The 18,330-nt window shown below is 56.4% G+C and overlaps 1 protein-coding gene across 1 annotated transcript; it reads left to right on the top strand.

Moving 5' to 3' along the window:
- The first annotated feature begins 26 nt into the window (after positions 1-26).
- NMT1 (N-myristoyltransferase 1) lies at positions 27-18,275 on the top strand. The gene is made up of 12 exons (XM_082297480.1): positions 27-439; positions 6,476-6,590; positions 7,812-7,956; positions 10,102-10,220; positions 10,725-10,816; positions 11,408-11,524; positions 12,274-12,444; positions 12,800-12,908; positions 13,903-14,073; positions 14,318-14,485; positions 14,897-15,034; positions 16,789-18,275. The coding sequence occupies exons 1-12, from the start codon at positions 210-212 to the stop codon at positions 16,807-16,809; spliced, it is 1,596 nt and encodes a 531-aa protein (XP_082153606.1). The 5' UTR covers positions 27-209; the 3' UTR covers positions 16,810-18,275.
- Positions 18,276-18,330: the final 55 nt, after the last annotated feature.

The raw sequence follows: 18,330 nt of genomic DNA, 5'->3' as shown, positions 1-18,330 counted from the left end.
CCCTCAAGCAGGAAGCGGGCGGAGAGGCGAGCACCGCGGCCTCGGGGGATGGGCGAGCACGGGGACGGGCCGCGGCTCTCCGTCACTCGGGGCATCCACACGGCTGCTCTGGTGTGAGGGGACCCTCCCGCCACCGGCGCCCCGCCCCTGGACACCCTCAGAGATCGACGGGAATCGTAGTCCCAGCCCCGGCACAGCCCGGCCCCCGCATGCCCACGCAGACTACCACTCCCGGCATGCCCCGCGGCCCACCGCCCAATCGCGGCGCGCTTTGTTGCGGGGGTGCGGCACGCGCGGAGGCCCCGTTCAAGATGGCGGACGACAGTGAGACAGCAGTGAGGCGGCCACCAGCGAGGCCTCCGCGGCCGGCGGCGGAGGAGAACGACCACGAGCATTGCAGCGACTGCGAGAACGAGGCGGAGCATGGCTCCAACCGGGGGTGAGTGGCGGCCGGGACCGCGTGCCGCGGCGGCGGCCGGGCCCATTGAGGCGAGGAGCGGCCGGGAAGTGCGAGCCGCCCCGCCCCTCGGGTACGCTGATAGGTCGCTGGGCAGCATCCCGGGCAGCGATTGGTCGAGGCGCCCGTCAGTCTGGCGGGGGGGCGGTGCCCATTCACGCCCGCTGCGGGAGCGTGTCCGGCGCTCAGCGGGGCCGGGCGCGGCCGCGGCGTGGATGGGTGACGGCTGCGGGGCGGCCGGGACGGGGCCGCGAGCGCCTTTTCCGGGCAGAAATAAGTCCAGTGAGCAGCTCTTCGTGGCCTTGCGTTAGGGTGTTTCTCCCCACATTCCCTCTGCCCTCCCGCACGAGCCTCAGCCCATTCCTGGCATCTCCGTCGCCGCGGTGACACCCAGGGTGATGGCACGGTTGGATGCGTGATCCTGCTTTCCGGAGCATGTGGCATCCCCGTGCCCTGGAATAATCCCGGGCTTCTGTACACTCATCCCGTCGTTATCCTAAACGCAGCCCAGGGTTTTGCAAAGCTCTGCCTACATTGTCTCGTGGTTGGAGGAGCGCAGCCTCCAGGGGTATGGAATGGTGGAATAACAACAACAAGGCAGGGAGCGAGCACAGGCAGCGAGGCACATCCTTATCTCAGTAGGGAAGAGCTGGAATGCTTAACGTAGCACCCTCATTGCTCACTGCGTTAATTAATACGGTGCAGAGCTGCCTCCCCATGCCTGGGATTTGCGGGAGAGGCTTCATCCTCATTTCGTCTGGGAATGGGAATGTCAACGTGTGGCTTTCCAGAGGTTTCTGAAGGGTTTGCACTTTGTTCTTCCCGCACCTGAGCCTCACTGGGCTCCTCCTGCTCACCTGGTGCTTCTTGCCCACCCCTGCAGAGCAGAGGCCATGGGCTTGGAGAGCCCTTCTCCCTCTATCAGCAGCTTTCCATAGGCAATCCTGCCTGTCCAGGAACCGGAGCGAATAAAAGGTCACACAAGAAATATCACAGAGGCTTTTTTTATGACAGCACAGCTGCCCATTTATATTTTATTTGCCTCCCGGGTGTGGCACCGTGTCTCAGTTTAATCGGTTTAGCCGTGCTGGGGGAGATTTTTATTTTCTTTCCCTCTGACATGATTAGGTTTGTGGAAGCCAGAGCCGAGCAGAAGAGACACGGTGCTCAATCACCGCTGTTCCCCAGCCCAGCGGTTCCTCCTGCCCTTTGCCAGGAAAAGGCGTGTTTGGGAGCCCTCCTCAGATCCTGGCGTGGGCATCACTCTGGCCACCTCGAGGAGCTGGAATACCACAAGCAGCCTGGGGACTATCCAGTAGGAAATAGTGTGGATATCTTGGGTAATAACACCAAAAGCCATAAGGAGCATGAGGCAGGGAGGCTTTGGAGCTCTCTGGCAAGTTTCCTGTACCCCCAAAACCCAGCAGGGACCCACCAGGGAGAGACCAAGCAGTGGGAAAGAGGATGGTTTTCCTTCTGGATGCAGAGTCGTTGATTCCATACCGTCTCATTACGCTGGGGTGCGGGAGTGTTTCCGGTCACGCCAGTGACAATGTCCCCAAAAACAGGGCAGGGGAAGGGCTTTGAGCTGCCAGGGTTTGTAGAGCCACACTCGGAGCCCTGCCCGTGCCAGTTTGTGCTGGGAGTCACCAGATCTTGGCACTGAGGTTTAAAACATAAAAGTATTCCTGAGTGAAAGCAATACTTCCTTTCCTTTTAAGGACAGGAAAGAGGAATTGAGTTTCCTCAGCCTCAGTCATGTGTCAGCACTGGGAAGTGGCTGCACTGCTCTCTGCTGTGGCTGTCCAAGTTGATTTTCCAAAGAAAATAATCCCACTTCGTTATTTTTCATATTTCCCTTTGTGTGGAGGGAGCTTCCACTGCGTCCCTGGTGGCTGGGGAGGGTTTATTCCCTGGTTCTGGAGAGGCAGGAACATTGCATGGGCTCAGCCTGGTGGGATTTGTCACCTCACAGGCATCAAGAGCAGCGGTGACACCAAGGATTGGAGCGTCCCAGTCCTGTGAAACGGTTCCATTGTTGTCAAAACCATCTGGGGAAGCTGTTTGAGACAGAAGGAGTTTGGGAGCGCCCTGTGGCACAGCTGGGTTGTTGCCTGATGGGGTGTGAGGGGGCAGAGGGGCTTTTCCAGAGGGGCAGCTGTCGATGTGGTGATCCCTGCCTGCAGTGAGCCACGAGAAGGTGTTCCTGGGACAAGCACTGAGCTCCCACATGTGGGATTCAGTTGTAGGTGTAGGGAGCACAGTGGTGGCACACTGGGCTCCGAGAGCTGAGCTTTGCCATCTGGAGATCCTCCCTCCCTCCCTCCCTGCCACGGCCCCTAACGAGATTACAGAGATTACAGCCTAAGCACCGTGCCTGATTAGCTCCCGGGTTGGCAGAAGGATTTTCCAGCACCTAAATAAGGAGCAGGGATCTACTCCTGCTCATCTGACTCCTTTCAGCCTCCCAGCAGGCTGAGGGAACTGCCCAGGGCTGGAATTGTTCCCCTTGTGCTTCCTCTCTCAAGTTTGGGAATACGGTGGGAACACCCATGGATCCAGGGGATAGATCAGTGGATGCTGAGCACCAGTTTGTTGCTGGATGTGTCTGGTGTTTTTCAGCCTCTAGAGGGGCTGAGCTGGTGGAGCACAGTCAGTCTGAGCAGGTCTCACTCTGAACAAGCCCAGCCGCTGTCTTTAGGTGCTTCCAAAAATCAGTTTTCAAGATCACTCAGGTTATGGGGGTTGTATTCTGGGCAGTGGTTGGTGCTGGAGCCTTTGCTTTCAGCTCAAGGAGCTGCCTGGTAATGGAAAGGAGGGATTGTAGTGCTGTGAATGGCCATGATGTGGGGTGGGGATGCCTTTCCCAGAAGTAGGGAAAAGTGTTTTCCTTAGCCAGAAAAGAGACCATGGTGATCCCACAGGGAATCGGGAGGTGTGTTGCACAGTGCAGCCAGGGCACCCTTGTCCAGCTACCTCACCTCTCAAAGCACCTTGGAATGCAAAGGGATATGGGAGGAAAAAGGCGTTAAGTGCAGCTGGGAAGGCCGTGGGCTGTTGGATGTGAGCTGGGCTGGCAGCTCACCCTTCCTGCTCCAGCCCTCTCGGCTTCGTGGGTCAGGCCAGCTGCAGTAGTTGAGATTTTGGATGGTGGTGGCTTGTCCCAGGACACTGTTGGGGAATTGTCATTAATTTGGGGAATGTCTGAGAGGTGCAGTTACCCTGGAGAAAAAAGATATTTGCTTTCCTAAATAGATTTAAAATAGAAAATACCTGTAATTGTTGCTTCTCTGGGTGTAGCAAGTGGGAGCTTTGGGTTTTCCATCATTTTTCTACGTGCTAGTGACTCCTCTGCTGGATTGGTTTTCATCTCCTGGCTGGAGCAGGGCCCTTCCCCAGGCCATGCCACCTGGAATACAAAATCTCATCCCACCTTCTGCCACCCTGATTTCTTCCAGGTCACGCCAGCTTTGCTCATAAATCAGGGAGGAATTTTCTCAGCGCTTTCACCTGTGAGCCTGGCGTGATCGGGCCAAGCTCATTAGCACCAAGCTGGGAGTTGGCAGCTCTGATTTATGAAGCAAAGCGATGCCGACAGAGTATGAGGGGAGCATTTTGTCTGTCACAACTGACACCTGCAGCATCCCAATGTGCAGGTGAGCTGGGAACACGTGTCCATCTCCTTTGGAAGGGGCAACTTCCAGCGCCAGCCCTTGGGGTGTGCTCAAGAACTCTCCTGGTGCTGTCAGTTTGTGGTGTTAAAATTGATAGGAAACGGTTTGGATGTGTTTAATGCAGCTCCAAGGTGGCTTTGCTCATCCCAGGACTTCAGCATGGCCAGGATCTGCTCCTCCCCAGAGAGTTGAAAAAGCCATCACACATTTGTCACTAAAATCAATAGTGGTGTCAGCAGCCCTGTGCTGGGATTGCTGCTGCTGTCATGTCCAAGCAGCATCTCCCGGGTGGAGGCAAAGCCCTTTCCTGGCAGTGGGAGGGAAGGTGAGATTCCCTCCAGGGATGGTTCAGCAGCGCCGCAGGATGCTGCTCCTTGGAGCTGCTGCTCCTTGGAGCTGCTCGTCCTCAGAGCTGTGGCTTTGCTCCTGCTCCTCTCTCTGCTCTCCTTCATGCTCTTCTGGAGAAGAGGTGGGGGCTTCTCTTTACCTCCTTTTGTGGAGCAGCTCACCTTGAGCCAGTGCTTGTTCCCACACCAGGAGTGCTTCCCATCTCCTGGTGTTCCACGCAGGCTCTGCTGATAGATGGGAGTCCTTTTCCCCTGCATGTGCTGTCTGCAGAGTCTCTGCTGCTGTTCAGGTTTCATCCAGAGGAAAAGCTTCCCCAGCCCAGCAGCTCTGTGTCCTGCAAACCATCCTTCTCTGCTCCCCAGGACAATGCAGCCCATCACGTTGGCTTTCTGTGCTACATCCACAGGCACCTCCCAGCTTCATCCCTCAAAAAACGTTTCTCCGTCCACTTTTCCCTAGTTTCATAACCCTCTTGCTGCTCTGCCCAGGGATTGCCTAGAATGGTTGGGTTGGAAGGGACCTGGAGGATCATCCACTTCCAACCCCCTGCCATGGGCAGGGACACCTTGCACTTGCATTTCTTCAAGCTCTGTTCTCCTCCCAGCCCCTCCTTGTTCTGGCCGTGCTGAAATAAACAGTTGGATGCTGCTCCAACATATTTTCCAGCACGTTTCTTCTTTTTTTTCCTGCTCCACCCTCTTCACCACTATCTTGTGTTTGGTAAAGACATTAAACTGCTCTGGGAGTGAGCAATGCTTTTGTGGGGAGATTCCAGGCCAGTGCCTCTGGGCAGGTCAGATCTGTGGGGTTGTCCCTGCTGTGAGAGTTGTTTTGGGGTGCAAGGAAGGGAACCTCTGTTGTAGAGTACAAATGCACTGGCTGTATCCTGACCCCTCTTGGCAGCTCTGAGGGACAGGACAGAGCTGAGCCATGTCCTGGCACCCGCTGTCCCCCAGCTTGCTTTGCAGGAGACCCCTCATGTGTTGGCAGCTGGCAGAGCTCTCCTGGCCCTGTCCCTCCCTTTCACCTTTCATCCCTCCTCTCAGACCTGCTCCAGCCTCTCCAGGATCGAATTTCCCCCTGAGCCCTGACCCCTTGGAGGCTGTGGCCTTGTTTGGAGGCTCCCTCCAAGCTTGGGGCGTCCCAGCTCCCCCATGCCTGTCCTGTGCCACGTCATCCCATGCGGGATCATGAGCTCATCATCATGAGATCCCATCTGCCATGCTGGGAGGAGGCATCTCTCCTGTGTTTTGGCATCAGGATGCTGCTGGAACAAAGGCCAGGCTCAGTGAGGGGTTTCACACCAGCAGCTGTTTGGGAATGGTCGTGATCTGGATGTCCAGGGCTGCCCTGCATCTGTGGAAGGAGGAGCTGTGCCCTGGTGTAGGTACTTCCCACCCTGCACTCCCAGAGATTTGCTCCTCAGTCTCAATTTTCCAGCTCCAGCATAACAATATAATAATTTTCCAATAAACAGCCTCGTCTCCGTAGAGCATCATCTCTGCAGGTGAGGTGACACTTGGCACAGTGTCCTTGGCCACCGACCTCTCTGTGGTGCCAGGACCTGCTGTGGGGCCTTATCCCTGGAGCTGGACCAGTGTTTGCTGCTTCCACATCTATCCTTGGGCTTGGAGAGGTGGAGAAAGCCAAAGCTGGGCATCCCACCACTCCACAGGGTGGATTTGGGCGTGGGTGGCAGAGTGGGGTGATGTGACAGTGGGGATGTGATCTCTTGCAGCACAGGGCTCAGTCCCCATCTCTGAGCAAACCTGTGGGGTGGGAGGTGTTGGTGCTGGTCCCTTTTTGGGAGCTCACAGGGAGTTCTGTGCCGTGGGGTGGGTGCTTGGCTGCACGCTCTGTGCGTGGAGTATTCCCCTTCCTGGAGACTTGGACTCAGCAGGGAGCCTGTATTTTCTTTAGAGTGCCTCAGAAACCAAACAAATGTTCTCCCAAAAGAAAACCCCAAGGCTCCAATGATGTTTCTTTTGTTCCCCAGGGGCCTGAGTCCAGCAAATGACAGCGGAGCCAAAAAGAAGAAAAAGAAACCCAAGCGGAAGAAAGAGAAAGGAGGAGGAGACCAGCCCGACCAGGCTCAGGACCAGCCGGTGAAGGTGACCGACCCCTTCCCGGAATCCCAGCCCCCCACAACAGCCAGCCCCATCCTGAACCACTCCAGTGCCACTTAGGGCAAGGAAAGAGTTCCCAGCCCTGGTTTTAGGCACTTGACTGCTCAAAAAACTTCAGATTTAGAGTGATTTCCCAGTCTGGCTCCATGTGTGGGAATTCCTGTTGGTGCAGAAGGTGTTTGCAGAGCACTCTGGGGATAATGCAGTCCTTGGCTGGATATCCCAGGCAGTTCCAGGGTCAGACTGGCGCCTCCACGTTATTGTTCCCAGACACCAGCTGCCTGTCACAGGCAGGAGCTGCCACCTGCCAGCTCCGAGTCCTGCCTGCAGCAGCACAGGGGTGACATCTGATGGTGTCGATTTTTTGCTTGATGATCACAGGAGCAGTAGCTGGGGAAAGCAAGGACTATCTTATTCCTCTGGGCTTTGCCTGATCCTCTCCAGCAGCCAGTGATTTGGGAAGCAGCATGGGACACACATGGCCCTCTTGTCCCCTCTGGTCCTGTGGCAGAGGACACAATCAGCAGAGGCTGTTTTCTGTCTGATGCCCAGTTCCTGTCCAAATATTTTGAATATTTTGTCCAACTGACTGTGCAGAGCTTTAAACTGGGGCTTTGCGTTTTTCAAACTAAATTCCTCAGGGATCAGAGAGGAGCTGGGGTTGGGAATTCAGTGCAGAGCCATCCACCCTGAGGAAGAGGAGGATGAAAGTGTCTTTCATCTTGACTCAACCTCTCTGCCTTGTCCCAGTCTGTGGTGTCCAGGGACTCCTCTGGAAGCTGCAGTTTGTGGATACTGATTAGAGGGAGGAAGCTGAACAGTGAGAAAGAAAAGCCACTGAAGGAATCCCGAGTGCTGGGTGTGGGTTGATCCATCTGTCTCTGCAGGATGTCAGGTGGGGAGGTTTGCTCCTGGGGTTCACAGCACCCACTTAACTGAAGCTTAAAGCATTTTTAGAAAGTCCTTCCATCCCCTTTGTCCTAGGAGTGCCTAGAAACCAGGTCTGGGTGAGTGGCAGGTGGTTGATGAAAGGGTTCATCCATTCTGTCAAGGATTGAGGGTGGGAAGGGAGGTTCCTGCCTGCTCTCCCTTTCCTGGCAGCACCCACCCTGGATCAGCTCCAGGTTCCCCTAATGAGGAGCCCACATACAGACCTGGTGGCTCAGCTTACTCATTTTGCTTTCCACCCTCTTTTTCTGCCCTCAGGTGAACTCTTTACCCGCTGAGAGGATCCAGGAGATTCAAAAAGCCATCGAGCTCTTCTCTGTAGGTCAGGGCCCTGCCAAAACCATGGAGGAAGCCAGCAAGAGGAGCTACCAGTTCTGGGACACACAGCCAGTGCCCAAGCTAGGTATGTGCAGCCCCTCAACATCCTGTGGGCCCTGGGAGAGGCCTTGTGGTCCCCATGCTGCTCCAAGGAGCCTGGAGATGCTCATTTGTGGCCACCAAGTGAGTCCCTGCCTGGCCTGGGCTTCAAAGGCATCAAAACCACTTCTCCACCATTCAGCATCAGGGGCTGAGTGGATGAGGAGGATCTGGAGAGCTGTGCAAGCACTTTGAGGAGTACAGAGGGACAAGGAACCACTTCTGACATCAGACCTGATGCCTCCTGCATTTGTGCATTCCTTCATCCCGGTCCTTAGCCTTGGAGTTGGGTCTCCCCAGCCCCCTGTACCCAAGTTTCACGTGTGGTGTTGCCACATCCTATGGACTCAGAGCTGTCCAGCTCTCCCCTTCCTGGAGTTTCCCAGACAGGGATCCTTGGTGGGGAAGGTGACTTGGGGTGAGTCAGGGCCAGATAGTGATGGGAGCAGCTCTGGGAAGCAGCTCCATGTGCTGAGCTGCCACGTCCTTGGTTTACTGGGCTCACATCCCTCTCTTGCGCAAGCAGGAGCTGCAGCTGAGCCTGGGGAGGGGAAGCACAAACACCAAAGCATCTCTACCCCAAGCTGCCATGAGCATCTAAGGATGGGAAGCCCCATCTCTTGGTCCCCTCTTTCCCCTGTGACCATCCCAGCAGTGCTTCCCAGCTCTAGTCCTTGTTCCAGCCCTTCCTCTTGCTCCTGACAGCCTGTGGCAGTGATCTGCTGCTGACACCGTGGCAGGAGCTCTCAGAGCAGAAGTGACAGGAGAGCTGCCTGGCTGGAAGGTGCTCATTCCCAGGCTGATTGGGGTGCCTGGGATGAGAGACTTTAGTCTCTCCTCATCTCCATCCCCCAGAGCTCAGGGGAACTAGGGAATGAGACAAACCCACACTTTCTAGATTTATCCATAACTGGTCATGGCTTCAAATTTGCTGCTTTTCAGTATTTCCCCTCATGGGGTTGTGTCTCTTTTGCTGCAGATGCAGTGTTTTGATTCCCATTCCATGATGTCCACACCACTCTGAAACATTTTTGGGTTTCAAAAACTTTCCTGGGAGCAATAGTCTCAGCTTTAAGTTGGGAAAATCACTGTGAGATGGCACACATGGTCATGTGAGACAACAGAGCCTGGTCTTGCATTTGCCCTTTTTGCTGAGCATGCTGGACATGGGAGACATCATTTCTGCTTGGGAAAACCCTGGGGGAAGGGTGGAAGGTGTCTCCTGGGGAGTGGGAGGCACAAAGCAGCTCATTCCTCCCAACACCATGGTGGTGGCTGTGCCCTGGCTGTGCCTGGCTGCCAGCCACTCCCCGTGTCCCAGCGCTCCTCGTGGTGCTGGCAGGCTCTGGCACACAGCATTATGGACATGGGGCTATTTAGGGCTGGATAACAGAAGTGCTGTGGGATTTTTGGGGCCAGATCTCAGAGCAGTTCAGCACCTGTTCAAAACAGAGAGGGCGGCCAGGGGTGAGTGTTTCTGGAAGCTGCCTGGGGTGGGTGTGATGGGGGAAGTTTTTGCTCTGGGCTTTCATCACCTCCCCATTGCTTGGAAACCTTTTCAATGCCTTTTTAAGGGAATTCCTAATTAGCACAACTCACTTTTCTTGGCAGCACTGAAGTGATGCTGCTGGACCGACATCCCCGAGAAAGCCGGAGCTTGAGCCGACATCTCCTGGCTGAATCAGGGCCTTTAGGAGTCAGTGGTTTTACAACAAAAGTTGTGTTGTTCACTGCAGCTCTTCTTTAGACACAGTGGGCAGGAAACCCTGACACTTGCCAAGTGGCAGTGGCCAGAGCTGGCAGGGATCACCATCCCGTGAAGGGGCTCATGGGAAAGTGCTGGCCCAGGCTGGGATTGTGGGGAGGGGGAAAGATCAGGATCACGTGTGGAGCTGGAGGGTGTAGCTGTGGCTTGTGTTTGGTCACCCAATGGGCTCCACTGTTGCCCTGGAAGGAGTTTTGATTCCCTGCCCATTGTCATATCCCAAACTGGGTGGGTGAAGTGACAGTCCCTGTCTGCCACTCCAGGGGTGGGAGATGTGAGGCACGTTGCCCACCAGACTGAGGTGTTGGGGAGGCTTGGCCTCACACAGTAGAGAACTTCTTCATGGCTGCGTGCTCTGTCCTGCAGGAGAAGTGGTGAACACCCACGGTCCGGTGGAGCCGGACAAGGACAATATCCGCCAGGAGCCGTACACCCTGCCCCAGGGCTTCACCTGGGATGCCCTGGACCTGGGGGATAGAGGTGTGGTGAGTACAGGCAGCTCGGCACGCGCGTGTTGGGAGTGTCTCGGATGGCAGTTCAATGCTTGGACTATTGGAGATGGTTTTGGGGATGGAAATGTGTCCTTCACCACAGCAGGCAACTCTCTGGCTCTGTCACACTATCTCCTTGGGCTTGGATGGGTCTGACTCCCTCCACTGCAGTTCCCTTTTACCCATCCCAGATTGGCCAGCTTGGCCTGGTTTCTTCAAGGGGCTGTACAGATGCCTGAAGCCAGGAGTTTTCCCTTAGGAAGACCCTTTAGAGCATGACCCACCTCCCTGGGAAATGACACGGGGCTTACCCGTGTCCTGCTGCTGCCCCTGCTCTGTGTGGCACTGGTCCAGGAGCAGGGGGATGTGCCAGGAGCAGGGACATGGCTGCACATGGTGCCCCAGTGCTGTGGCCACACACCAAGTGTTCAGGGTCCTGCCTGGGGGCAGGTGATGGCTGAGTAACCTCCTTAACCCCTGTGCTCTGTGCTGCTGCAGCTGAAGGAGCTCTACACGCTGCTCAACGAGAACTACGTGGAGGACGATGACAACATGTTCCGGTTCGATTACTCGCCCGAGTTCCTGCTGTGGTGAGTGGCACCAGCAGTGCAGAGCAGAGGGTGTGGGATGCTGACAAGCCTGATCCTGGTGACAGGGCTGCAGCTGCCTTTGCTTATCCCATCTCCCTTCATCCTGAAACGTCCCTTCCCCATCTGTCACTGTGTACAGGGACACAGTGAGAGGGTCTGTCACCCAGCCCTGCCTGCCTCGGGCTCCTTCGAGATCTGGGAGCTTAAAAGTGGACTTTTTTCCTCTTTGGTTTGATCCCTCAAGTGTTTGTGAAAATCCCAATAGCTGAGGAATTCCTCAGTGCCCTGGAGCTGTGGGATGAAGGCAGCTGGCAGCAATTACCCTTGGAGTCCTATTGCAGCAGAGCTGCTGTTTCTTCAGGGTATTCCTGAATCGAGGAACAGGGACTTCCTCCTGTGTCCCTAGTGAGGACTGGCCGTGGGGTGCAGGAATTGCCCCAGATCCCAACAGTCCTTGTCACATCACTGTCACCCTCTCATCCTCCTGCTGTGAGCAGGACACAGGGAGTCCCAGGGCAGGGTGGGAGGCAGGAGCAGGTACACCAGGGACCTTGGATGGGAGGTGACTGCTGAGGTGTGTCCCCTCCCCAGGGCACTGCGTCCTCCAGGCTGGCTGCCCCAGTGGCACTGTGGGGTCCGAGTGGTCTCCAGCAAGAAGCTGGTGGGATTTATCAGCGCGATTCCAGCCACCATCCACATCTATGACACGTGAGTGCTGCTCTGCTGCGTTTCTCACCCTGCCCCTTGCTGACACCTGGGGCTTTCTGGAAGTGCTCAGGGGGTCTGGCTACATTGTCTTCCCCAGCCCACAGTCAGACCTGCACCCTTCAGCTTTGGAGACGTTTTGCTGCTTGGAGAGGAAGATGGGGGATATTTAAGATTGGCAGGGAGGTTCTGGGTAGGAGCATCTTGTAGTTAACCACTGTGAAGGATGTTTTCCTCAACGAGTTAGGTTAACTTAGAGCTCTGGCTTACAGAAATCATCCAGGGCTAGATGGAGATAGAGAATCATAGAATATCCTGAGCTGGAAGGGATCTCCAAGGATCATCCAGTCCAACTCCTAGCCCTGCACAGGGTAGCCTAACAATCCCACCCAGTGCCTGAGAGTGTTGTCCAAACTCTCCTGGAGCTCTGGCAGCCTTGAGGCTTTGACCATTCCCTGGGGAGCCTCTTCCCAGGAGATTCCCTGAGCAGTGCCCAGCTACTCTCTGGGGGAAGAACCTTTCGGTAATGTGCAACCTGACCCTGCCCTGACACGGATTCAGACCTTTTTCTGTGGGAATCCCGGGGTAACAGCTTAAGGGAGGGTTCTCCAAACCCAGCCCCTGCCTCTTCCCTGAGGCCTTGATTCCTCATTCCCTTGAGAGGGTTTGGAGGTAGCTTGCCCGGGGCGTTGGTCTGATCCTCCCAGGTCAGGACAGTCAAGCCTCATGCTCTGCATTGTTTCTTGCCCAAGAGAGAAGAAGATGGTGGAGATAAACTTCCTGTGTGTCCACAAAAAGCTGCGCTCGAAACGGGTGGCTCCGGTTCTGATCCGTGAGATCACGAGGAGGGTGCATCTGGAGGGGATCTTCCAGGCTGTTTACACTGCGGGAGTGGTGCTGCCAAAGCCTGTGGGGACTTGCAGGTGAGTGTCTGTGGCTGTCCCAAGATTTCTGTGTGCAGACCTTCCCTTCCCGAGGTCCCCTCTGTGGCCAGTAGTGTGTGTGGGATTCCCCGGGACAGGAAAGAGTGATCCCAGCCCAGGTTTCTCCTCCCACGCTGTCCTTCGAGGATTAAGTGCAGTGGCTTTGCTAAAGCTGCTCATGTAACACAGGAGAGGAGGCTTTGGCAGCACAAGCACTTCAGAACCGTGTTTCTCTCTGTGGGGAGCTGCTGGCCTGATGTTCTCACTTGCCCTCACAGCAGCCATGGGAACCTCGTGCCCCGCGGCCGCCCCGCTGCCCCAGAACGAGTCTCCCACTGCCAGTGTGTTTCTGCAGGTATTGGCACCGCTCCCTGAATCCTCGGAAACTCATCGAGGTCAAATTTTCCCACCTGAGCAGGAACATGACTATGCAACGTACCACGAAGCTTTACCGGCTGCCCGAGGTGGGTGCCAGCTGGGAGCAGAGCTCAGGGGTTGCTCCTTGCTGGGCAGGGGGAGAGGCACAAACATCCTGGTCGAGGTCACGTCCTCTGCCTGGAGAGCCAGGGTTTGTTCCATGTAGTAAATGACTCTGTCAAGCAGTTGTGCTTTATTTAATCTTTATGTATTTTTGCTTGGGTACCTGCATTTTAAGGGCAAATTCTTGCAGTTAGAGGACCCTGTGAGCTTTTGTTTGCTGGTGAGTCACAGCCTGTCGTCCTGGTTAAACAAGCAGGCAGATGTGACAGCCTTCATCTGTCCAAACACAGCCTCGGTGTGACCTTGGATTGGATTAGTCCCTCATTCTTCAGTCACACTGATCAGTTCTGGCACTGCAGTTGTCCTGCTGGGGAAGTTCCCCAGCTGGAGATGGAAGAGAAAAAAACAAACAATGCATTAAAATTGCCACCACCTTCCCCGACCTTGTTGGCTCCTTTCAGTCAGCCAGAGCTGCCCCTTGGGGTGGAAAGTGCTGCTTTCATGCTGGGCAGCTCCCAGCTCCTGCCTCCCACAGCCACACAGGCAGCAGTTGCTGGGCTGGAGCTACTGGTTTTTGCACAGAAACTCAGCCCTAAAACGGATCTGGACTTGCTGAGCCATCCCAACCCTAGATTAGTAATTGAGGCCAACTAGGAGTAACATCTTGTGGAGCCTGGGACACATCTCCCAGCGCATGCCCGCTGTGGGGGGGAACAGGAACCTGGAGGGAAGCAGAGAGTTTGTGTCATTAGTGGGACCTGACCTGGTGCTTGGGGATTTGGGACATGCTGTGCTCTCTGCGATCTTTGCCATTGGTGTCACGGCCAATCACATCCATCCTTTGCTGGGCACGCAGGGCTGGGGGGCTGAAAATGGGCTGATCTAAGCAGAGAGCATCTCTGTGCTGCTTGCTGGAGAGCCCTTGGGTGATGAAAACCACTGTGCAAGCAACTAAACAACTTGTCCCACTTTCTGTAGACTCCCAAGACTCCCGGCTTGCGGCCCATGGAGCACAAGGACATCTCTGCTGTGCACAAGCTCTTGACCGAGTACCTGAAGCAGTTCCACCTGACCCCTGTGATGAGCCGAGAGGAGGTGGAGCACTGGTTCTTACCTCAGGAGAACATCATCGACACCTTTGTGGTAGAGGTGAGGGGCAGGAGCAGGATGGGAGGGGTGTTTTCCTGCACTTTTGTCTCCACTGGAGCTGTGGGAGTGATCAGGAAGGGGCTCCATGCCCCTCCGGGATGGGAGTTTGCTGGAGGATGGTGCCTCCATCCTGAGATACCCTGAGTCTCCCTGCACCCATCACTCCAACTGGCAGAGCCCCTCTAAGGCTCTGGCCAGGCTTTATGCCAGCCTGACATGTTGTGATGTCCCTTCTGCCTTCCAGAGTGCCCCAGGAGAGGTGACAGACTTCCTGAGCTTCTACACGCTGCCCTCCACCATCATGAACCACCCGACTCACAAGAGCCTGAAAGCTGCTTATTCCTTCTACAACGTTCACACCAAGACGCCTCTCATCGACCTCATGAGTGACGCGCTCATCCTCGCCAAGTCGGTGAGGGATGGCAGGGATGTGCTGGCACCGTGGGACACTGGGCAGCTCACCAGGAGCTCACCAGGAAACTCACTGGGCAGCTTGCTGCAGGCTCGCCACCCTTGGGTTTGAGGGAAGGGCTTGTTCCCAGGGCTGTAGAAATCCAAATCCTAAAGGATCTGCCACCCAGGAGAGGGATGCAGAGGTGCCCTGAACCGTGCAGCTCGTGGTGGGCTGAGCTCAGGGTGTTACTCATGTCCTACAGCAAACAGTCCTGTAGTAGCTGGTTTGAGGCTGGGGACACCAAGGCTGAGCTCTTCCCTTTTTCTGGGGTTCAAAGCTGGGCAGGAGAGGGGGCCAGGCTGCTCACAGGTGGGAGGAGCTCCCCAGCCCAAAAGCAGGAACTGATGGCTTCATGTATTCCCTGTGCAGAAAGGATTTGACGTCTTCAATGCACTGGATCTCATGGAAAACAAAACCTTCCTGGAGAAGCTGAAGTTCGGGATCGGGGACGGGAACCTGCAGTATTACCTGTACAATTGGAAGTGTCCCAGCATGGCACCAGAGAAGGTCAGTGCTGTGAGGAGGGGTCTCATCCCCATAGCCCTGGGGACATGAGTTTGGTGTCACCCACACCTTGGCATTCCCAGCCCAGCCGGTGCCCTCGCAGTGTCACACACGGTGATGGGTGAATCCAGTGTCAGCTCCCTGTGCCATCCCCCTGTGCCTGCACAGAGCGTGTCCCTGGGGAAAATCCTCCCCATGCTCATCTTCCAAAGCTAATTTTATTCCTGGACTAGTGCAGGTTCAGTCCTTCCCCTCACACCAACCTCTTCTCTCTGAGGAAGGAGGCCAGGCACAGAGGAGACAGCAGAGGGATGTGACACTGGGGGTTGTGACAATTGCCTGTGATCCCACACAGGACCCGGCTGTCACTGCACAGCCCTGGGTGCCAGTTTGTCCTGGTGGGGTGGGAGAAGCAGCCACCCCTCTGGGGAGAACAGACAGGCTGGAGCAGGACTTGTGACAAAGGAGCTCTGCCACCACATGCAGGGGGCTGAGCCACGGGATCCCAGGATGTCATTTGTCTTCAGGGCCAGCAGCCTGGAGGGCCAGCAGCCTGTTCCCCACTGACCTGCTCCCAGAGCTGTGCTGCAGCCCGCTCTGCCTGCCCTGGGCCATTCTGAGGCAGCACCTGCTTGCTACTGTCCCTCCACCCCAAAGACGTGATTCAGCATCTCTCCAGTCCACAGTCACCTTGCAGAGGATGGTGCTTGAGAACCAGAAACTGCCCAGCTACATCACAGCTAATTAATGCCTTAACAGCTAATTAATGCCTTGATGGCAGTCACAGGGCTTTGATTCCCTGGTGTGAAGCCAGGTCTGTCTCTGGGCACAAGCCTATGTGCCCTAAAACAGCTTCACTCACCTGCTGAGCCTCCTAGGATGCCCCGGGAGGTCCCCAGGAGGTGTCAGCAATCCCTGGGAGCGCTGGCGGGTGGGAGAGCCTGATGCTGGGAATGCTTCCTGTGGTGGGGCTGCCTCTGGGTCCACTGGGTTAGAGCGCATGACCAGCCACCAGCACATCCTGGAGAGTCCCCAGCAGTGCCAGCTGCCTGTGCAGGGACATGTCCAGGACCAAGCTCTTGGGAAGCAGCTTCTCCCAAGTCACAAAATGGTTTGGGTTGGAGGGGACCTTAAAAGAGTACCTTGTTCCACCCCTGTCACAGGCAGCGACACCTTCCACTGTCCCAGGTTGTTCCAAGCCCCGTCCAACCTGGCCTGGGACACTGCCAGGGATCCAGGGGCAGCCACAGCTGCTCTGGGCACCCTGTGCCAGGGCCTCCCCACCCTCACAGGGAGGAATTCCTTCCCAGTATCCCATCTGGCAGTGAGAAGCCATTGCCCCTTGTCCTGTCACTCCAGGCCCTTGTCCAAAGTCCCTCTTGGAGCCCCTTTAGGCACTGGAAGGGGCTCTGAGGCCTCCCTGCAGCCTTCTCCAGGCTGAACAACCCCAGCTCATAGGAGAGGTGTTCCATCCCTCTACTCATCATGAGCTCAGAAACATCTTTGGCTCATGAATCAAGGCTGTCTCATAACCTGATGGGATTTGTCACACCCCAAACATTGGTCACCTCCCCAGATCAGAGCTGGGCAGGGCCCATGTGCCCATTCAGCCACAAACCCAGGGCTTTGCTGCTCTCAAATATCCCAAAACCAGTGGGGAAACCCACACAGACAGCACTGAGCCCTCCCAGCTGCGTCCACGCGGAGCTGGGATCGGAGCAGAGGACACGTCCTGACTCCATTTCCATTGCTCCCAGGTCGGATTGGTGCTGCAGTAAGGGAGCCCTTGCCAGGAGAGCGTGGAGGAGCCGGGCCTGCCGAGGTGCTGCCCTCATCCATTCTGCCAAAGCTGGACCCGCGCCGGGAGAGGGGGACTGGAGCCGCCGCCCCCGCTGCCGTCAGCCGTCTCCTTGTTTGGTTTAATTGCATCCTCGTAAAGACATGATCAAGGGAATGTAACTGCTGAAACTAGATCATGATTGGCATATAATGGATTTCACGGGTGAATAATAAAAGTATATATTATATATATTTTAAATCTTTCCTGTTCCCAACTGCCATGAGTTGCATTCGGCTGCTGAAGGTCACCACTGGGCCGCTGGACCGGGACTTTTCTGCATGGGGACAGTTGAGGCTGATGCTGCGGCGCCGGCGTGCTGGAGCACTGGGACATGGTGGCCAGTGGCCAAACCCTCCCACCTGCCCCGAGAGTGCTTCGGGCTCTCCCCTGCTCGGCTCTTTGCCCCCGGTTTGCTCCTGACTCCGTTAAACAGGGCCCCTCCCCGCGGGCTCGGGAGCACGTCGAGATTCCTTTCCAAGGGCTATTTGTGCAAGCGATGCCTTGTCCCATCTCCTGCCCAGCCACGGAGACTCCAACCCTTCCTGCTCGACGGGGCGAGTGCTGAACCGAGGAGCAGCAGCGCCCAAAGATCCGGGGGGGATTCGGCTCCGGAGCGTGTCTGGCACACCCCGCTCTGCTGGGACTCCTGGGGCTCCTTCCCCTCAGCCTCCCCCGTGGGGCTGCGGGCACCGGCGGATGCTCCATTGCCACTGCCACACTTCCAGCCTCTCTGCTCAGCTGCTTTTCTCTGGAAGCATGGAAATACGGATACAGCATCACCCCGGAGCTTCAGCCTCCCCACCCACCCCGGTGCCTCCACCACCAGCTCCCGCTGTCACCTCGTGCCGTGGGATCCACCAAGATAAAGGAAATGTTTTCATGGAAAACCTTCATCCCATCGAGATCTTTTGGGAAAGGAGTGCCCGGACAGCCTCCTGCCATGCCCTGAACCTTGTCCACCCAGAGCTCCGAGATTCTCCTGCCTGCCCAGCCAAAGGTTTCCAAAGCTGCACACCAAGGCCAAGACCCCGTCTATGCACTCCCACGCCTCCCTGTCCCTGCGTGTCCCTGTCACACCCCATGGCACCAAGGACCCTGAGAGCCTGTGCCCACCCCAGCCTGGACCTGTGGGGCCTCGGTGGGGACCAGGAGCCCATCACATCCCCCCTGGCAGTGCCATCACATCCCCCCCTGCTTGGGGTCCTGTGTCACCTATGCAAGTACCTCTGTGTCCCCTCCTGTGTCCCTGCTGTCCTGGGCTAGGGAAGGCTGGGTGCAGGTGGGAGACACCCAGTGGGATCCTTCCTCTGTCCCCATGGCAGGTTTGAGGGCAGCTCCAATGAATCCCCCCAGCTTCCATGGGTGCAGCACCCATGGGTGCTTGGCAGCTCCCCAGGGCACCACTGGTTTGGGGGTGGGTTCAGCCCTGATCCACCCACGATGGGCCCTGGGGCGTGAC

Source organism: Coloeus monedula, assembly GCF_965178545.1.
Source record: "Coloeus monedula genome assembly, chromosome: 26".
NCBI classification, from domain to species: Eukaryota; Metazoa; Chordata; class Aves; order Passeriformes; family Corvidae; genus Coloeus; species Coloeus monedula.
Note: the sequence above shows the minus strand (reverse complement) of the source record. Positions and strands in the feature narration are given on the sequence as shown.

Excerpts from the sequence above, each read along its gene's own strand:
- NMT1 (XM_082297480.1), top strand. The coding sequence starts at position 210 with ATGCCCACGCAGACTACCACTCCCGGCATGCCCCGCGGCCCACCGCCC. Across the intron at positions 7,957-10,101 it reads ACAGCCAGTGCCCAAGCTAG|GAGAAGTGGTGAACACCCAC; the intron begins GTATGTGCAGCC and ends TCTGTCCTGCAG. Across the intron at positions 12,445-12,799 it reads AAGCCTGTGGGGACTTGCAG|GTATTGGCACCGCTCCCTGA; the intron begins GTGAGTGTCTGT and ends GTGTTTCTGCAG.